Raw genomic sequence first — 21,437 nt, 5'->3', positions numbered from 1 at the left:
TCAGGTATAGAGAGGATAGATTGAGTGAATCCTTAGAAGAGTATAAAGGAAGTAGGAGTATACTCAAGAGGGAAATCAGGAGTACAAAACGTGGACATGAGATAGCTTTGGCAAATAGAATTAAGGAGAATCCAAAGGGCTTTACAAATATATTAAGGACAAAAGGGTAACTAGGGAGAGAATAGGGCCCTTCAAAGATCAGCAAGGCGGCCTTTGTGTGGAGTCACAGGAAATGGGGGAGAAACTAAATGAATATTTTGCATCAGTATTTACTGTGGAAAAGGATATGGAAGATATAGACTGGAGGGAAATAGATGGTGACATCTTGCAACATGTCCAGATTACAGAGGAGGAAGTGCTGGATGTCTTGAAACGGTTAAAGGTGGATAAATCCCCAGGACCTGATCTGGTGTACCTGAGAACTCTGTGGGAAGCTAGAGAAGTGATTGCTGGGCCTCTTGCTGAGATATTTTTATCATCCATACTCACAGGTGAAGTGCCAGAAGACTGGAGGTTGGCAAACGTGGTGCCTATGTTTAAGAAGGGTGGTAAAGAGAAGCCAGGGAACTATAGACCAGTGAGCCTGACCTCGGTGGTGGGCAAGTTGTTGGAGGGAATCCTGAGGGACAGGATGTACATGTATTTGGAAAGGCAATGACTGATTTAGGATAGTCAACATGGCTTTGTGCGTGGGAAATCATGTCTCACAATCTTGATTGAGTTTTTTGATGAAGTAACAAAAAGATTGATGAGGGCAGAACAGTAGATGTGATCTATATGGACTTCAGTAAGGCGTTTTGACAAGGTTCCCCATGGGATACTGATTAGCAAGGTTAGATCTCATGGAATACAGGGAGAATTAGTCATTTGGATACAGAACTGGCTCAAAGGTAGAAGATAGAGGGTGGTGGTGGATGGTTGTTTTTCAAACTGGAGGCCTGTGACCAGTGGAGTACCACAAGGATCGGTTCTGGGCCCTCTACTTTTTGTCATTTACATAAATGATTTGGATGCGAGCATAAGAGGAACAGTTAGTAAGTTTGCAGATGACACCAAAATTGGAGGTGTAGTGGACAGCAAAGAGGGTTACCTCAAATTACAACAGGATCTTGACCAGATGGGCCAATGGGCTGAGAAGTGGCAAATGGAGTTTAATTCAGATAAATGCGAGGTGCTGCATTTTGGGAAAGCAAATCTTAGCAGGACTTATACACTTAATGGTAAGGTCCTAGGGAGTGTTGCTGAACAAAGGGACCTTGCTGTGCAGGTTCATAGCTTCTTGAAAGTGGAGTCTCAGGTAGATAGGATAGTGAAGAAGGCATTTGGTATGCTTTCCTTTATTGGTCAGAGTCTTGAGTACAGGAGTTGGGAGGTCATGTTGCGGCTGTACAGGACATTGGTTAGGCCACTGTTGAAATATTCTGTGCAATTCTGGTCTCCTTCTTATTGGAAAGATGTTGTGAAACTTGAAAGCGTTCAGAAAAGATTTACAAGGATATTGCCAGGGTTGGAGAATCTGAGCTACAGAGAGAGGCTGAACAGGTTGGGACTGTTTTCCCTGGAGCGTCGGAGGCTGAGGGGTGACCTTATAGAGGTTTACAAAATTGAGCGGCATGGATAGGATAAATAGGCAAAGTCTTTTCCTTGGGGTCGGGGAGTCCAGAACTAGTGGGCATGGATTTAGGGTGAGAGGGGAAAGATATAAAAGAGACCTAAGGGGCAACATTTTCACGAGGAGGGTGGTACATGCATGGAATGAGCTGCCAGAGGATGTGGTGGAGGCTGGTACAATTGCAACATTTAAAAGGCATTTGGATGGTTATATGAATAGGAAGTGTTTGGAGGGATATGGGCCGGGTGCTGGCAGGTGGGACTAGATTGGGTTGGGATATCTGGTTGGCATGGACGGGTTGGACCAAAGGGTCTGTTTCCATGCTGTACACTTCTATGACTCTAAATGTCTAATATGTCGGAATTTGTCTGTACTGACTGCAACTGAGGCAATAAAAGACAGGCTGACATTTCCTTTATTTGACCAGTTATTTTTCACCAAAGCCTTTTAACTCTCCCTACCTGACTACTTAAATACCATATTCCAGTGGAGGACAGAAGAAATGCTTCAGAAATATTCTGATGCTGTCTTTGAAGCATGTCCTTGAAGCATTGTCCTTGGTGACTGGAGAAGCTTGCTACTAATCATTCAGAATGGAAACAGCTTGTCAATCAAGTTTACCATCATGCTTCAAGTCCCAATACCTAAAAAATGATGGTGGCAGAGAGGAAAGAGAATGAAGCAGACCCTGCTTCTGGGGCAGTCACTTTACTGTACCTTCTGCATTGTGTTCTTAAAGGTTCATTCTGTTCAGTCAAATGAAGACCCAATGTCGGAACTTGTGAACCTGAGTAGACATCATTCTTCAATCGAGGGACAGCTAATGACAATGACCTGACTTTGTCTTGTGTTTTTTTCTGTTTGCTTTCTATCTCAAGTTCTTCCACTCTTGGGCTATGCTATCATATTATTAAATATTGACCTGTGTAGACATATTCTTGAATATACTGTACCACTTATCGTAGCGGCTAATATTACATATGTAAGACAACAGAAAACTTGTCAAAATTCACATTTAACCCAAACATTAAAATTCTAAATTTCATATATTATGATTTCCTGAAAACTTTAAATGATTAGGCTGGAATGAGCTATCCTTCGTAAATCCATCTTGATTGTACAATTAGCTCATGCCTTTCTAAGTGTTTGCTAATTTCATCCAGTATTACCGATTCTAGAAATCTAAATGACCTGTGAGGTCTAGCCTTGTCTCTTTTCCCTTTGTACAGAAGGCACTTCATGAGCATTTTGGAACATTAAGGTGTCTTGCTGTTTCCCTTTAAGTTTGCCATTAGTTTTCCTTCGTACTCACACTTGGCTTTCCTAATCTCTCCTTTGGCATTGCTGCTCTCATTGTTTTCTTCTTGGTTCTCCTCTCTATATTCATCATTTCCCTCATTTTTAAGTCCAATGTTTGCTCAATATCAAACTTATTCTTGGATTTACAACCACTGATGTGGTATTTTTGCTCCTCGACCAATGAATTTTACCTGTATTTTCTGTATCTGTAATTGCTTGCCTGCTGTTTGATCTATTATTTTTCAACTAATTTCAATGAAATTCTCTTTTTACTTATTGAATGTACCAAATTTTCAGTCTGATCCTTTTGTCCTGGCATTTTGTTATATTTTCTACCTGAATCTTGTTAGGCTACATATAGTTACTATTTCCTAAGAATTTTTTCACATTTCTTACCTTTTCTGATTCGATACCCAGAACTAAATCTAATGCCACATTCTTAGACTTGCAACATCCTGACAAAAGAAACACTTCTGCATGTTTTTTTTAGAAGATTGTATACCAGTGTTAATTATAAGTTTTATTAGTCCCTATTACTGCAACATCTTCAAGTCCTACAGCCCCTTCATTGCAAATTGAACTCACAATTTGTTTCACTGTCCACTTGTGATCCTTCCTTCCCTTCAATCCATCTTATGACTTCAGCTGTTTAGGCCTCTTGCTCTGTATCTATCTCTGATCTCTCATGGCATTCTGCCATCACCTGTCTGCGTTAAGTCCCTCCTTAAAACTCACCACCTTAGCAAACCTTTTGCCTAATCCCTTTGACTTTGGTCCATCTTTGTCACATTGTGCCTCTGTGAACTGCTTTGAGACATTTTTATACATTAACGGCACTATATAAATGCAAGTCATGATCCAGTCTCTTTGGCATTGGTATTAACAGACTCATAATAATATATGACTGTGCAAACTTCCCTCCTATAACATTCCTTTGGAAATTTGTTTGTGATTTGTATTTAGCCCCAATTTGGTGTAAGTACCTTTTATTGTTTCTTAATTTAATCCACGCAGGATCCATCTACGCACCGAGATCAGTGGAAAACTTAGATTTCTTGGTCTTTAATCATGTCAATAATAAGGCAACCATGCCAAGCTTTTTACCTTTTCCATATATTTTGGAAATTTCATAGCCAGGAATATTTAGTCCTGAGCCTTGCTTCAGCAAAAACCATGTTTCTATTGACGGTCCAGCATCATTTCCATTCTAGTTAGCAACTCTTGTTTCTCAGAAGTGATATCCATAGTGTAAAAAAGTGTTTCCTCTTATCAATCCATGAATTGGTATCTTTAATCTGTTTTCTCCCAAACTAGTTTAACTTTTGGCAACTGAATAATCACTTTACTATACTTTTTAATCTTGGCACGTAACTGTTCAAACGCCTTTTATAAGACTTCTTTCTTGTTTTTCCCTTTGTTATTAGTTTCATTGTGATTGATTACTTCAGCTTACTCCTGCTCCCTCTTCCAGAATCATTATCTGTTCTTTATGTTCCTTTCATTACATTAGAAAAGCAACACCTTGATACTCTTCATGTCTGAAGATCTATCTGTCTATCATAGAATCACTCTCTAGAAATACTACTTACATTTTTCTCAACACTAGATTCTTTCCTTCCTCATACCCGAGGTAACCAGTAGTTTTACAATGGTGCTTGCAAGTTTCCTTCCATGCATTACCATGGATTTTTTTTTTCCCCTGAGCAGTGTCAGAATGGACAAGTATTTCTAATGCTGTCTCTGCCAAATTGTCATCTCCCGTTTCTTTCTCCTCATTGCTGCAGCATATACTTCATTTCCTGTTATTCCACTCTCACTGCTCAGTGACTAAATCTTGCACTGCACTCAAGGAACTCTCCCTCTCCTTGTATAGTAGATTATCTCTGTGTCTCCAATTTTGTAATTTTAAAACAATACAGAGAAAATATTGGAGAAACTAGGCAGGTCTGGAAAAACTGACACGACTGAAGTCTGATATTACCAAAGAAGAATCTTATTGAACTCGAAACATTAACTCTGTTTCTCTCTCCACTGATGCTATCAGACTCGCTGACTTTCTCCAGCATTCTGTGTTTGTTTCAGATTTCCAACATCTGTTGTATTTTGCTTTTATTTTTAGTAATTTTGAGTTTGACTTTTACACCAAGTTGCATTTTAGGGTTTCAACACCATAAAAAAAGTGTTAATGGTATTGTAGAAACAATAGTTGGATAGCAGTTTCCGTTTCGGCAATAGAAGAATGGTTTTGTCATTGGATTAATGATGTAGAGAGTAGGAGTTAAACCTCACCATTTTTAATTGGAATTTGGTTCTTAAAATTTGGAAATGAATGAAAATTCTGATATATGCAAGTATAACTGTAAAGCTGTTGGATTGTTCTAAAAATCCAATTCATTTACTCATGTTCTTTAGGGAAGGAAGTGTGCTATCCTCACATGGACTCGCTGAAATGTGACTTCACTCTTACATTAACATGATTGATTCTTAGCTGAATCCTGAGCATATGGAATAAACCATTCAGTTGTATCAAAACTGTTACAAAAGCAACTCCTCAAATATGAGCATTTTCAACACATACAATGCAGGTCAGAGAGATTCCCATTACCAACATCCTAAGAATAACTATGGCTTGGTAATAAAATGCCAGCCTTGCCAGTCATGTCCATATCCCAAGAATGTTTAATTTTTAAAGGCAATCTGAGATATGTACTGAACCAAAGCAGAGAAAACTGAAAGAAATGTCACTTCAGGTTGTACATCTGAAGGATTAAGATGAGAAAAGCTGCTCTGAATATAAACAGAAAAAAAAGGGCTGAAAGCTGTGTTTACCATAACTTGCAGAATTAAACAGTAATGTGAAATAATAGAAGATAATTATTCTGTTGTATAATAAATAAAATTACACATCCTTGTATGTCTTGCAATTATGAAATATTGTACATTGATAGCAACAGTAAACATTTAAAACAACTACTTCGATGTAGTAGATTCCATTTGCAATCCATCATGAGCGGGTCTGGTCTCAGCATGGGAATGAGTACCTTACTCATCCCCACCCCAATTGTTCTGTTTCTGTCATATCAGGAGGTGCATCTGGATGCAAGAGTTTTTAACCAACTTTTTTGCATGTTGATAATTTACTGTATCAGCATTTATAATGAAAACTGCCCTGATCAAGCTGTAATTGCACACTCCCACTCACTGGAGGCACTAAGTGTCACAATTAGCGGGAATCTACTTAGTTTTAAATCACACAACACCAGGTATAGTCTAACAGGTTCAATTGGAAACACTAGCTTTGGAAGTGCTGCTCCTTCATCAGGAGGTTGTCGCAACCACCTGATGAAGGCGCATCGCTCTGAAAGCTAATACTTCCAATTAAACCTGTTGGACTATAACCTGGTGTTGTGTGATTTTTAACTTTGTTCACCCCAGTCCAACACCAGCATCTCCAAATCATACAGTTTGACCAGTTTATAAAGGTAATTTATATTGCAAATGAGAATCTTTGTCTTCATTATGGAAATATTCAAAACGAAAGGACAAATATTGCAATGGGAGTATCATCAGTGCATCCTGGTACAGTTAGTTCACTGCCTGCAGGCCTTCCCTCATCTGAAGTCCGCACCAGTTTTGATACACTGTGTTAAGCTACATGATTCGAGCTAGTAATATATTAAAGCATCTTAAATCTAGATGCATACATTTATTTGTTTATGTTTATAAGTACCACCGTCGTAATATTGTATTGCATGTTCTCACCTGGAAGTCTATAGCATGCTGTTGCATCATCGAGTTCCTCAGCCTGTTCTGTAGGGAAACAGCTATGCTATAACTACTTCTGGTTCTCTGCTTTGCAAGTTGCTGTAGGTTTCTTCACATAATCAAGGGCAGAACGTATACAATTAATGATAGGGACCTGGAGAGTGTTTTAGAACAGAGAGACCTAGGGTTTCAAGTACAGTTCATTAAAAGTTGCATTATAGGTATACAGGATGGTAAAGAAGGAACTTAGCACTCTTGGCATCATTGCTCAGACTGTTAAGTGTAGGTGCTGGAGTTGTGCAGGACATTGGTGAGGCCACGTTTGGAGTACTGTGTACAGTTCTTGTCGCTCTGTTATTGGAAGGATATAGAGGATGCTGAAAAGATTCACCAGAACGTTGCCAGGACTGGAGGGTTTGAGTTATAAGGAGAGGCTGGATAAGCTGAGACTTTTTCACTGGAGCATAGGAGATTGAGGGATGACCTTATAGAGGTTTATAAAGTCATGAGGGGCATTATTGAGGTGAATAGCAAACATCTTTTCCCTGTGGTGGGGGAGTTCAAAACTAGAGGGCATAATATTAAGATGACAGGAAAAAGAATCTGAGGGGCAACGTTTTCACACAGAGAGTGGTTCATACATGGAATGATCTGCCAGAGTAAGTGGTAGATGAAGGTACAGTTATAACATTTAAAAGACATTTGGATAGGTACATGAATAAGAAAGGTTTAGAGGGATCTGGCCCAAATGCAGGCAAATTGTACTATTTTAGTTTGGGAAACTTGCTCAGCATGGATGAGTTGGATTGAAGGCTTTGTTTCCTTTCCACAAAAGGACTTGAATATCCACCTTGAAACCTCCTGCTTAATTTAAACCAGCAACACCGAAAAGATTTATTCTATGCAGTAATCTGTGAAAATTCAAGAGGCCAAGACCTAGTTAAAGGAAAAGTAACAACTTTGTTTCTTAAAGTATAATAGGGAATAATTAACTAACAACTATTTACAATTCCTTCCTCTAACCTATATTTTACCTTCCCCTTCTACAATACTAGTCTGATAAACCCCCCCAATTAAGATTTACCAAAATTCAACTTTTCAAAAGCCAGCCAGACGTCAAATATTTTTTTCTTCTTAATAAGGATTTCTGATTCACAGGTTACAGATCAATAAAGCTACCTTTAAGAGAGCTATTCTCTGGGCAGTCTGCAGATATTGGTGGCTTGGCAGTTCTCCTCTCAACTGTTCAATTTTCCCTGGTCTTATACACTCAAAGCATTGGCTTTTAAGATTATCAATATACTAAAAAACTGGATTGGAGTTTGGTATTTTTCAGGGTATAATTTAAACTGATTGGCCTAATTCAAATCTGTTTTATCGTTTCCAGGCAACCCAGCTAGCTTTCGACCAAGTGTTACATTGTTACCTTATTCAGAGCACTTGGTGCTGTCAGGTAGTTCTGCTAGCTTTTAACTCTCTCAAAGGTAAAGTACACCCACATCTTCATAACTGTAGCGATGTTAATACCTCATCCCACCCATCCGTTATTATTAGTCACAGCAGAGGATAGCTTGATGTTTTAGGCTGTAATTGGCAAAACAGAAAACCTCCTTTTGGGGCCTTCAGTGGTTATCAGATGCACGCACTATTAGGTCCGAACCCCTTCCCGCTGCTCTTGATCTTGACTCCCACTACCCTTCCTCACTCACTAGGGTCTGCCACCCAGGCTGCACCGATACCCGCTTTCTCTGAAGTCTGGAATCCATAACTACTACTTTGGGAATGCCTGTAGTCCCAGCACTGATCACCACTAAATCCTGGTGCTACTGTGACTGCCGAGCTACTGGCCAATCAGATTGGTCAGCATCTCTTCAAAGTGGGACTTCCTCCCCAGGTAGGGAGCAGAAGTCTCCACCTTGTGAAATTGCTTGAACTTGCTGCAGGGCTGCCGAGTTCAGAGAGTACATTCCCTACTGACTCTTCCAGTGGTGGAGCGAGAATCCCTGCCATGTCAAAACCTTGTCCAGTGCTTCTCATTTAATCAGTGAGTATTTGTATAATTAAATGTGACGTGAAACCTGATGATTTAGGTTACCCCTTTAACCATATTTGTATGCGCGTAAATATCTGCAGTATATCCTATAGGTCAGGTCACCCTCAATTGTTGAGCAGGTGAAGAAACATAAAGTAAATAATTTATTCTGTTTTATTGCAACATAAAAATGATTGGTTTAGTGTCTATCACAGTGTTTATTTGAGTAGTTTATCAAAATGGAATCCCAAAAACTACTGCTTAGCCTCACTAATGTGTGTAGTGTCTGACTGTTTTAGTTACTAGGAAACAAGCCAAGAGAGCAGCATGAAATAATTTTCGAAATCATTGGTTTCTCAAAAAGGATTCATCAAGGTGCCACACATGAGATTACTACACAGAATTAGAGCTCGTGGAATTGGGTGTAATTCTGTTTGTTTTGGTTGAGGATTTGTTAATGGCGAAAAAACAAAGCATTAGGATAAACAGGTTCATTTTTGATTTGGCTGATTTGTAATTTTTGGGTGTCTTAAGAGTAAGTGCTTGGGCTTCAGCTATATGCAATCCATATCAATAACACAGAGGAGGGTGCCAAGGGGCCCTCTTGTGGCACAGTGATAGTGTTCTGACCCCTGGACCAGGAGGCCTGAGTTCAAGTCCCATCTGCTCTAGTGATGTGTAATAACACCTCTGAACAGGTTGATTAGAAATATCTACAGGAGGAGGGTTGAATGGGAATAGAATCTAATTTATTGACAGTACAAAGTCAAATAGAAAAGTGAGCTGTGAAGATGTAAAGAGGCTGCAAAGTGGTATTGATAAGTTGTACGAGTGGGTGAGAACATGGAAGATAGAATCTTGTGCGGAGAAGTGTGAAGTTCTTCACTTTTTAAGAAAAATATAAAAACAGGATATTTTTAAAATAGAGAGCGATTGGGGAGTATTGATATTCAGAGGAGCTTATGTGTCCTTGTACACACATCAGACAGCTAACATGTAGTGACAGGAAATTAGGAAGACAACATTATATGGGCTTGTATTACAAAGGGAGTATAAGAGTAAAGATGCTTCAGTATAATTACTTAGAACCAGAGTGAGATTGCACCTGTACAGCTGTTTATAGCTTTAGTTCCCTTACCAAAGGCAGAATATGTTTAGTGTGTAACAAGGGTTCACTGGGCCAATGTTCACTGTACAGCCATTGTGTCTCTTCACCCTGTTTGCTGCTTTCCATTTCCTATCTCCCTTTCTTCCCCATGCTATCACTATCTCACTCCCTGATTCACTTTCTTGCCACTGCTCTCCCAAGTCCTTTCTCGCTGGAAGGGTTTTGGAGAAGGAAGTGGTGACAGAGAGGGTCAAGGAGGGAAATGGTGAGCAAGCAGTAAGTAGAAAGAGTCAGTAAGAGGAATTTTGGACACATTAGGTTCAATGCCAGCTAGTAGCTTTTATTCAAAAATTGACAGGTCAGAAATGCAAGCAATCTAGGGATTCTGAGTCTGTGAATCCTTATCACATGATTTCTTACGGGAAAGTAATTTTCATGAGGCACTTTTCATTTGGCTTTGCTGTTTTTTTTGCTAGTTCCTTCCCCTGGACTGGGAGGCCTGGGTTCATGTCCTACCTGCTCTAGTGATGTGTAATTACGTCTCTGACAGGTTGATTAGAAAAATAAGCGAAATAGGTAAATAATAAAAATATTATAATGTCATTCATTGTTGAAAGTTTGCAAAATAAACTGCCATAGCCAATATCAGTCTCAGGACAGCATGTTAAACAATTCAGAATTTTACAGCCCAGATCTCAATTGTTGAGCATGTTCAAGAAAATAAAGTAATGTAGGTATGTGGGGATTATCTGATAAGGTTTAGTTGTTGTCTGGAGTTGGCAGAGGTAGATTGAATGCTTTAACTCTTCCTATGATGTTCTAACATGCTTACTCATATGTCAAAATCACAAATCATGGAGAAAAATAGATTTAATCAGATCGTTGTTGTTCCTTCCTACAGGCACATTACTCCACAGGAAAAGTCTCTGCTTCTTTCACATCTACAGCAATGATGCCAGAAACTACGCATGAAGCAGGTAATTGGATTAGATCCTCCAGTTACTCTAAATAATGGATTCAAGTCTCTTCTAGTTTGCAGTATCAAAGTTTGAGGCTGCTCATACTTTCTGCTGCCTATCTAATTAAAAACAGATTGTGCTGTTTAATTAGCACACACAGATCAGTGGTCATGTTCACCTCTGCATGCCCATATCTAAAGATTCAAATTGAGAATATTGATCATCGTCTGATCCAGCTTAGCAAAAAGATGTTGGATTTTGATGTTTGGTTTGGAAAGGACAAAAGAATTGAGAAGAAGCTAGAGCAGTTCTGTAAACTTGGTGATTTGACATTTCACAGTGTTACCTTGTTACTTTCACATGTAATTTGCAAAACAGCAAAAAGAGAGGAATCAACAGTTTCTCTTAACCCTTTTAATTTCATGACTTAGCAGCATTAAAACAGTGCAAAACAAAAGTCAATGAAATGTAATGTTGGTATTGCTGCTGCCATTATAGTTAAAGGTTAAAGATCTTAAAGCAGTCATAGCTTTTTTATCAAGTTGTCTGCAAAATTGATGGCACAGGCTAAAAAATAGTCATTGTACATATTGGGACTGGTCCGTCTTTGAGTTGCTTTTTGTCATTTGTGGTCATTTGCAATATGATTTATTGGTTTCAAACCTTTCTGCAAAGGAAAGCCCCAAGACAACCATAATGCTGCTGGTTTGAACACTTGCCTTGATTGCCCTCAAGAAAACTCCATTATTATAGCAGATTATTTATTAATTGTTCATTTTATATGTTTGCAATGTGTACGCAGACAGAAATCTGCTAGGAAGTCAACTGAAACATGAATCCAATAATCCCGTGAAACACAGTATATTTCCGAGACTCCAGTTTAAAAACTTGTAGTGGGCTGTGAAAAATTGCTGAACCTTTGTATGTGTCATTTGGGTCAGTTGGTAGTGAACACTAAAATGGGAGTAGATCCATTAGCCATGCTTTATTGTAAGCAAACTAAGAACTGTGGATGTTGAAGATCTGAAACAAAAATAAAAATTGCAGCTCTGGCAGCATCTGTGGACAGAAAGCAAAGTTTACCTTTCAATGAAGTGGACGGGGGGAGCGGAGAGGATTGACTGGAGAGATGAATACAGAACCCAGAAAGAGAATCAAAGTTACTCAGACAAAAGGGTGATAGATTGTAAGCCCAGAAGAAGAAAACTGATAACTGAGGCAATACGTAGGTGAAAAATAGATTGACTATGTTGAAAGCAGCCTGTGGCATGACGAGGTCTGGGGTGTGTCAATGGTTAAAGGACATAAAAGGTGGTTTTCAAGTTCTAAAATTATTGAACTTCACATTGAGTCCTGAAGGCTGCAGGGTCCCCACTGAACATTATACTGTTCTTCCAGCATGTGTTAATCCTTGGTGGAGCAGTGTAGCAGGCCCGAGACAGAAATGTTGGCCAGGGAAACATGGTGGTGTGTTGAATGGGCAGGCAACTGGAAGTTTGGGATCATTTTATGGATGGAGGGTAGGTATTCTGCAATGTGATCGCCCAGTCTGTTTGCCATGTATCCACAGTTGAGGGGGCTTGATTGTGAACAACGGATGCAGTAGACTAGATTGAATGAAGTGCAGGTAAATTGCTGTTTCACGTGAAAGGTGTGTCTGGAGTTTGGAGTCTTGCATAGTGAGGAGGGAAGAGGCAAAAAAACAAGTGCTGTTCCTTCTGTGATCACATGGAAAGATGCCATGGGAGTACGGGGAGGTGTCTGCCATCAACATCAGCAAAGCGAAGGAACTGATCGCGGACTTCAGTTATTAAGAGAGTAGTAATGGTTTTTTCACTCTCACCAGTGAGGGTTCAAACACTTCAACTCACAATCCAGGTTGACACTGTCTGAGTGTATTGTAGGAGGTGTCATCTTTATATGAGATGTTGAACTAGGGACCAATCAGCTTGCACAGCATGTTTCTAAAAATAATCATTGACTATTGCCATCTGACATCTGTTTTTTGTGGTGACAATTGTTTATTTAACCAAATGATATTGAAATCAAATTACATGCTCCTTTGTTTCCTTTCTATCAACCCTTGCTGTATGCAAGCTGTTGTATTGCCAGGAGCATCATGACTGCATTTCAAATCTGCTTGTTGTATTACAACTTTCGAATGTTCTGAGAACTGATATGGCTCTATTATAGTTAAAATTGTATCCATCTGTTAGATCTTTTATTGTGGAAAAGGACAAAGATAAGCCTGAAATCAAATTTCTAAGTTGAGAGGAGGGCCAACTTTAATTTAATTTGGTCAGAATGGTCTTGGAACAGGTATTTTTATGTAAATCTGTGTCAGAGCAGTGGACATATTCAAGAAGGCAATAGATTACAAAGGGATCTTGATCACTTGGGCCAAAAGGTCAAGGAGTGACAGATTGAATTTCATTTGGATAAATGCAAGGTTTGGATTTTGGTAAAACAAATAGGACAGGACTTTTACAGTTAATGGTAGAGTTCTGGGAAGTAGAGAGATGTAGGGGTTCAGGTACATAATTCCTTGAACGTGTCACCTGCAGACAGAGTAGTGTGATGATACTTTGACTTTTAAGAGATGTATTTTGTCCAGTTTTTTTTAATGAAGAGAGGTTGAGGCAGAGGTGGTTACTGGTCTGTTCCCAGTCAAAAACGTAAACAGCTTGTAGGCCATGGGGTTGGAACAATAAAAGCATTTTGAAAGGGTGGAGTCATGCTTCCATAGAACACAATTTTAATTTAACTTCCCACAGTTGCTGAGGTCTTGAAGCTGGATGTGGAAGTTCTTATTCTTCTCTCTCTCTCATAGCAAAAAGCTGAGATTCTCTTCCTGCTGCCAGAATTGCATGTGTGGTAACCTATTTTAGTGAATTTGCCTTTGCCAAGGATGTGTATGGAATGTTACTGTGTTGGAACAAATGCTGTTTAATAGGGAAATAATCTATTGTCCTGTTAAGTTTTCCAATACAGCTAAGTTCTTCCAATTCTTCATTCTTTTGTTCGTATTTTAATTACATGTAAGAATAAGGTGTATTTTGCTTTAAACCTGGTGGTTTGACCAATTGAATTGCATCTAGAATGCAATGCCTTACACTTGCCTTAAAAAAAAGGAAAAGCTGGGGACCAGGCTAACTTCTTAATATATTTTGAAGGAGTTTAGTCTGTCTCATAAGTGATTAAGAAGGCATCTAGCTCTCTTGCCTTATTGCTGAGACCTTTTGAGTATAGCAGTTGAGACATCATGTTGAGGTTGTGCAGGACGTTTGTGAGGGCAAGTTTGGAGAACCTTGTGCAATTCTGGTTGCCCTGCCATTGGAAGGATATTATTAAATTGGAGAGGATTCAGAAAAGATTTACCAGGATGTTGTTGGAGAGTTTGATTTATAAGGAGAGGTTGGAAAGACTGAGACTTATTACACCGGAGCATAGGAGATTCAGGGGTGACCTTATAAAGATTTATAAAATCATGAGGGGCGTAGATAAGTTGAATAGCGAAGGTCTTTTCCCTAGGGTTGGGGATTTCAAAACTAGGGGTTGTACTTTTTGAGATGAGAGAGGAAAAATATTTAAAAGGGACCCGAGGGGCAACCTTTTCACACAGAAGGCGGTTAGTATATGGAATGAACTGCGAGAGGAAGTGGTAGATGCAGGTACAGTTACAATGTTTAAAAGACATTTGGGTATGTACATTAATAGGAAAAGTTTAGAAGGATCCCGGCCAAGCGCAGGGAAATGGGACTATTTTAGTTTGGGAAACTTGGTCAGAATGGACAAGTTGGACTGAAGGGTCTGTTTTCAAGCTGTATGAGTCTGTGACTGTATGACTCTTGGGAGAGTACAGGACCAATATTTTCCAATGATGATAAAGGTTGGGACCAAGAAATCAAGGAAACCCTGGATATTGAAGCTTATACAGGATTGGATGAAGAGAAAAAGAGCCGTTGCGTATTTTCAAAGGAACTCATACTCAACAAGCTCCACAGTGAGATCAATTGGTAATTTCCCATGAACCTTGATAAGTCTGATTTCCCCGTATAACCAGAATCTGCCCATTTCATGGGACATCGGCATCAGTTTTGGAACCGGGGTGATCTGTACCAATGGGATAGTCTCCACCTGAACCAATTTGGACCCAGTGTTCTGGCGAAAAGAATAAATAGGGTGGTCACTTGGACTTTAAACTTGCGAGTCAAGGGGGAAGGGAAAGGGAAAGCAACAGGGAATATGGAGTCAAGTCGAAAGATAAGCAGCAGGTTAGCATGTGTGCAGGGTTTAAGTTCAAAGCAGGCTAGGAATGAAGCAAAAAGGAAGGATAACTTAGGACATATTACGAGAGATGTTGGAAGTCATGAGGATAAGAAAATTAGCATTGAGGCACTTTACCTGAATGCTCTCAGTATTCGTAACAAAGTAGATAAATTAACGGCACAAATCATTGTGAATGATTGTGATGTGATAGGCATCACAGAGACGTGGTTGCAGGGGGTTCAGGATTGACAGTTAAACATCCAAGGATTTACTACTTATAGAAAAGATGGGAAGGTGGGTGGAGGGGGTGGGGTTGCCTTGTTAGTTAAGAATGTAATTAAATCTATGGCACTGAATGACATAGGGTCAGATGATGTGGAGTCTGTGTGAGTGGAGTTGAGGAACCACAAAGGCAAAAAACCCATAATGGGACTTAGGTACAGGCGTCCCAGCAGTGGTCAGGACCAGGGGTGCAAGATGTACTAAGAAATAGATAGGGCATATCAGAAAGACAAGGTCACAGTGATCATGGGGGCTTCAATATGCAGATGGACTGGGTGAATAATGTTGTTGGTGGATCCAAAAAAAGGGAATTCATGGAATGCTTACAGGATGGCTTTTTGGAACAGCTTGTGACGGAGCCCACAAGGGAGCGGGCTATTCTGGACTTAGTGCTATGTAATGAGCAAGACTTTATAAAAGATCTTAAAGCAAGGGAACACTTAGGAGGCAGTGTTCATAATATTCATGATTTGGAGATGCTGGTGTTGGACTGGGGTGTACAAAGTTAAAAATCACACAATACCAGGTTATAGTCCAACAGGTTTAATTGGAAGCACACTAGCTTTCGGAGTGTTGCTCCTTCATCAGGTGATAGTGGAGGGCTCAATCCTAACACAGAATTTATAGCAAAAATTTACAGTGTGATGTAACTGAAATTATACATTGAAAAATTGATTGTCTGTTAAGCCTTTCATCTGTTAGAATATCGTGATAGTTTCACTTCTTTCATTCGTAAATCACAAAAAACCTTTTTTTAAAAGTTGCATTCTCGGGTTAGCTGTTAACAATGGTGATAGCTAGACAATATGTTGAAGGTACTTACTGGATTAGTGATGCTGGAAGAGCACAGCAGTTCAGGCAGCATCCAACGAGCAGCGAAATCGACGTTTCTGGCAAAAGCCCTTCATGTTGAAGGTGTTGACCCCCTGTGTTCTCTGTCTATGCCATGATGTTTAGGAGGTTGTGGTCCAGGACATTCGGCCTCGGACTTTCGGGTGACCTTCCTCCAAGGTGGACTTCGGGACAGGCAGCAGAGAAAAGTGGCTGAGCAGAGGCTGATAGCTAAGTTCGGTACCCATTGGGAGGGCCTCAACCGGGACCTTGGGTTCATGTCACATTACAGGTGACCACCACTGCACTGTAAACACACACAGATACTCCTATACTCTCACACACACACAGGCACTCCTCTACACACAGACGCGCACACAGACACCCACACGCACCGTTCCAGACACACATATTCCCAGACTCTCACTTGCACCCCCTCACAGACACTCTGCACTCACTACACACACACATACACTTTCTCACACTCACAACCCCCAACCCAGACAGACAAGCACACACACGCGCGCACACACATTTTGTGGGGTGAATTTGTACTTGCAGGGTTACATTGTACTTTGCTCAAAAACTGCATGAATTCATGTAAAACTCCGTTATCTCACTTTTTCGATTAGAATCAATCTAAACATCATGGCATAGACAGAGAACACAGAGGGCCAACACCTTCAACATATTGTCCAGCTATCAGCATTGTTAACAGCTAACCTGAGAATGCAACTTTTAAAGAAAAAGTTTTGTGATTTACACATGAAAGAAGTGAAACTACCACAGTATTCTAGCAGATGAAAGGCTTAACAGACAATCAATTTTTCAATGTATAATTTCAGTTACATCACACTAAATCTTTGCTATAAATTCTGTGTTAGGATTGAGCCCTCCACTACCACCTAATGAAGGAGCGACGCTCTGAAAGCTAGTGTGCTTCCAATTAAACCTGTTGGACTATAACCTGGTGTTGTGTGATTTTTAACTGTGTTCATAATATGGTAGAGTTCAGTCTGCAGTTTGAAAGAGGGAAGGCAAAAACAGATGTAACGGTGTTACAGGGGAATGAGAGAGGAACTGACAAAAATCAACTGGAAGCAGGGCCTAGTGGGGAAGACAGTAGAGCAACAATGGCAGGAGTTTATGGGTGTAATTGAGGACACAGGACAGAGGTTCATCCCAAAGAAAAGAAAGATTATTTGAGGGGGGATTAGACAGCCATGGCTGACAAAAGTAGTCAAAAATGTATCAAATAAAAAAAGAGAGCCTATAAAGTGGCCATGAGCACTGGGAAATCAGAAGATTGGGAAGGCTACAAAAACAAACAGAGGATAACAAAGAAAGAAATAAGGAAGGAGAGGATCAAATATGAAGGTAAGCTAGAAATCACACAACACCAGGTTATAGTCCAACAGGTTTAATTGGAAGCACACTAGCTTTCGGAGCGACGATCCTTCATCAGGTGATTCATCACCTAATGAAGGAGCATTGCTCCGAAAGCTAGTGTGCTTCCAATTAAACCTGTTGGATTATAACCTGGTGTTGTGTGATTTTTAACTTTGTACACCCCAGTCTAATACCGGCATCTCCAAATCATGAAGGTAAGCTAGCCAGTAATATTAGAAATGATAGTAACAATTTCTTTCAATACATAAGAAACAAAATAGAGGCAAAAGTAGAAATTGGGCCGCTCCAAATTGATGCAGGAAGGCTAGTGATGGGAGATAAGGAAGTAGCTGAAGAACTTAATAAGTACTTTGTGTCAGTCTTCACAGTGGAAGACATGAGTAATATCCAACAATTAAGGAGAGCCAGGGGGCAGAATTGAGTATAGTAGCCATTATAAAAGAGAAAGTGCTAGAAAAGCTAAAAGATCTAAAAATCGATAAATCTCCTGGCCCCGATGGGCTACATCCTAGAATTCTGAGGGAGGTGGCTGAGGAAATAACAGAGACGTTGATTGTAATGTTTCAAAAATCACTGGAGTCAGGGGAAGTCCCAGATGATTGGAAAATCGCTGTTGTAATCCCCTTGTTCAAGACAGAATCATGACAAAAGATGGAAAATTATAGATCGATTAGTTGATAAAATTCTAAAATCCATCATTAAGGATGAGATTTCTAAATTCTTAGAAGTGCAGGGTCAGATTAGAATAAGTCAGCATGGATTTAGTAAGGAGAGACCATGCCTGACAAACCTGTTAGAATTCTTTGAAGAGGTAACAAGTAGGTTAGACCAGGGAAACCCAGTGGATGGTACCTATCTAGACTTCCAAAAGTCCTTTGATAAGGTGCCTCCCGTGAGGCTGTTGAGTTAGGTGAGGGCCCATGGTGTTCGAGGTGAGCTACTGGCATGGATTGAGGATTGGTTGTCTGACAGAAGGCAGAGAATTGGGATAAAAGGTTCTTTTTCGGAATGGCAGCTGGTGACAAGTGATGTCCCGCAAGGTTCAGTGTTGGGGCCACAACTGTTCACTTTATATATTAATGATCTGGATGAAGGGACTGGGGCATTCTGGCGAAGTTCGCTGATGATGCGAAGTTAGGTGGACAGGCAGGTAGCACTGAGGAGGTGGGGAGACTGCACGCAGTTTTAGACGGTTTAGGAGAGTGGTCCAGGAAATGGCTGATGAAATTCAACGTGAGCAAATACGAGGTCTTGCACTTTGGAAAAAAGAATACAGGCATGGACTATTTTCTAAACAGTGAGAAAACTCATAAAGCCAAAGTACAAAGGAATCTGGGAGTGCTAATCCAGGATTCTCGCAAGGTTGGCTTGCAGGTTGAGTCCGTGATTAAGAAAGCAAATGTAATGTTGTCGTTTATCTCAAGAGGGTTGGAATATAAAACAGCAATGTGCTTCTGAGAATTTATAAAGCTCTAGTTAGGCCCCATTTAGAATACTGTGTCCAATTTTGGGCCCCTCACCTCAGAGAGGATATACTGGCACTCGAGCATATCCAGCAGAGATCCACACGGATGATCCCTGGAATGGTAGGCCTAACATACAATGAACAGCTGAGGATCCTGCGATTGTATTCATTAGAGTTTAGAAGGTTGAGGGGAGATCTAATAGAAACTTACAAGATAATGCATGGCTTAGAAAGGACGGATGCTGGGAATTTGTTTCCATTAGGCAGAGAGATTAGGTCCCGTGGGCACAGCCTTAGAGTTAGAGGGGGTCAATTTAGAATGGATATGAGGAGACATTTCCTCAGCCAGAGAGTGGTGGATGTGTGGAATTCATTACTACAGAGCGCAGTGGAGTCCGGGACGTCGAATGTCTTCAAGGCATAGATTGATAAATTCTTGATCTCGCAAGGAATTAAGGGCTATGGGAGAGTGCGGGTAAGTGGAATTGAAATGCCCATCAGCCATGATTAAATGGTGGAGTGGACTCAATGGGCCAAATGGCCTTCCTTCTACTCCTATGTCTTATGGTCTTATAAAGTAAAACAAGGAGCTGCAGATGCTGGAAACCTGAAGCGCACAAACTAAAATTGCTGAAGAAATTCAGCAGGTCTGGCAGCATCCATGGAGAGAAAACAAGTTTAGCATTTTAAGTCCAGTTCTGAAGAAGGGTCAGTGGACTTCGTTATAGAGTCATACTGCAAGGAAATAAACTATATGGTCTAAATAGTTCACGTCAACCATGTTCTCAAACTAAACTAGTCTCATCTGCCTGCCTTTGGCCCATATCCCTCCAAACCTTTCCTATTCATGTCCTTATTCAAATGTCTTTTAAATATTGTAACTGTCTCTGAATCCACCATTTCCTCTGGCAGTTCATTTCACACATAAACCACTCTGTGTGTAAAACATAAGTTGCCCCATATGTCCTTTTCAAATCTTTCTCCGCTCAGCTTCATGAACTTTATTTTCTCTCCATAGATGCTACCACATCTGCTAAATTTCTGCCCACCTGTCTTAAAAAATGTTAAATGACTCCTGTCTCTATTGCTGCCTTAGACAGTGTTCCAAAGCCTTTGACAAGGTCCCACATGGGAGACTGATAAAGAAGGTAAAAGCACATGGAATCCAGGGTATCTTACAAGCTGGATCCAAATTGGCTCTGTGGTAGAAGACATCGGATGTTGGAAGAAGGCTGTTTGTATGACTGGATTTTGGTGTCCAGGGATCAGAGCTTAGTCCATTAGTGTCTGTAATATATATGTAAGCAGTATAGTTGAGAATGTTGGGATGGGATGATAAATAAGATTGTTCATGACTGGCCAGGTGGTTGACAGTGAGGAAGAAGGTCTTAGGTTACAGGAAGGTATAGGTTGGTCAGACGGTTAGAGCAGTGACAAATGGAATTTAATCCTGAAAAGTGTAGGGTGATACATTTTGGAAGAAGTAACAAGACAAAAACAAGATACGAGGTATGAGCAGTCTTGGACGTATTTGTCCACAGATCCCTGAAGGAAGCAGGACAGGTCAATAGGGTAGTTAAGAAGGCATCAGACACACTTGCCTTTATCAGCCTAGATTATTAGAGCCTGTAAGTTACATTAGAGTCTTACAAAACTTTGGTTAGGATGCAGGTGGAGTGCAGTATGCAGGTCTGGTCATGACACTGTGATTGCAATGGAGTGGATGCAGATGAATTTTACCAGGATATTGCTCAGAATGGAGCATCTCAGCAATGGAGAGAGGCTGGATAAGCTCAGATTGTTTTTTTTTAAGAGCAGAGAAGATTGGGGGGGCGGGGGTTTGGTGGGGGCCTTGATTGAGAGAGATAAGATTAAGGTTCATGTCTAGAGTGTAGAGGGAGCAACTGTGCCCCTTAATTGAAGGTTTGTGTAATGAGGAGTGTAATTTTAAGGTGGAGGTCATGAGGTTTAGATGGGATTTGAGGCAAGTTTTTTTTAACCCAGAGGATGGCAAGAATATAGAATGGACTGCCTGGAAGGGTAATAGAGCCAGGAAAACCTTACAACCTGTATAAAAAAGTATGTGGACGAACACTCCTGAAATATCATAACATTCAAAGCTGTGCACCAATTGCTGGAAAGTATTAGTGTAAAAGGTTGGTGCAGACTTGATGGGCCAGAGAATCTCTTCTGGTCTGTATGGCTCTATACTTTGTGTGAACTGCCAACAATGCATTTACATATTCCTTAATTAAGGTCACTAAAACTGCTTCCAACATTTGAGATGTGATTGCACAAATACCCTGAATAACCAAAGCATGACATCCTTACTTACATTTTTTTTATATGGAGAGGAGGCAAGGCAATAAATGGCATTTTATTAAGACGTGTAGAGGAATCTTCGA

At 40.2% G+C, this 21,437-nt stretch overlaps 1 protein-coding gene across 1 annotated transcript in view; it reads left to right on the top strand.

Annotated features, from left to right (window-relative positions):
• Nucleotides 1–21,437, top strand: part of ppil2 (peptidylprolyl isomerase (cyclophilin)-like 2) — a 369,843-nt gene that overhangs the window by 156,079 nt on the left and 192,327 nt on the right. The window contains exon 11 of the mRNA XM_072587119.1: nucleotides 10,718–10,793. Within this exon, the coding sequence (XP_072443220.1) occupies nucleotides 10,718–10,793 (76 nt within the window). The remainder of the gene's footprint in view (nucleotides 1–10,717; nucleotides 10,794–21,437) is intronic.

The sequence above is a fragment of the Chiloscyllium punctatum genome, chromosome 17 (genome assembly GCF_047496795.1).
Source record: "Chiloscyllium punctatum isolate Juve2018m chromosome 17, sChiPun1.3, whole genome shotgun sequence".
NCBI classification, from domain to species: domain Eukaryota; kingdom Metazoa; phylum Chordata; class Chondrichthyes; order Orectolobiformes; family Hemiscylliidae; genus Chiloscyllium; species Chiloscyllium punctatum.
Note: the sequence above shows the minus strand (reverse complement) of the source record. Positions and strands in the feature narration are given on the sequence as shown.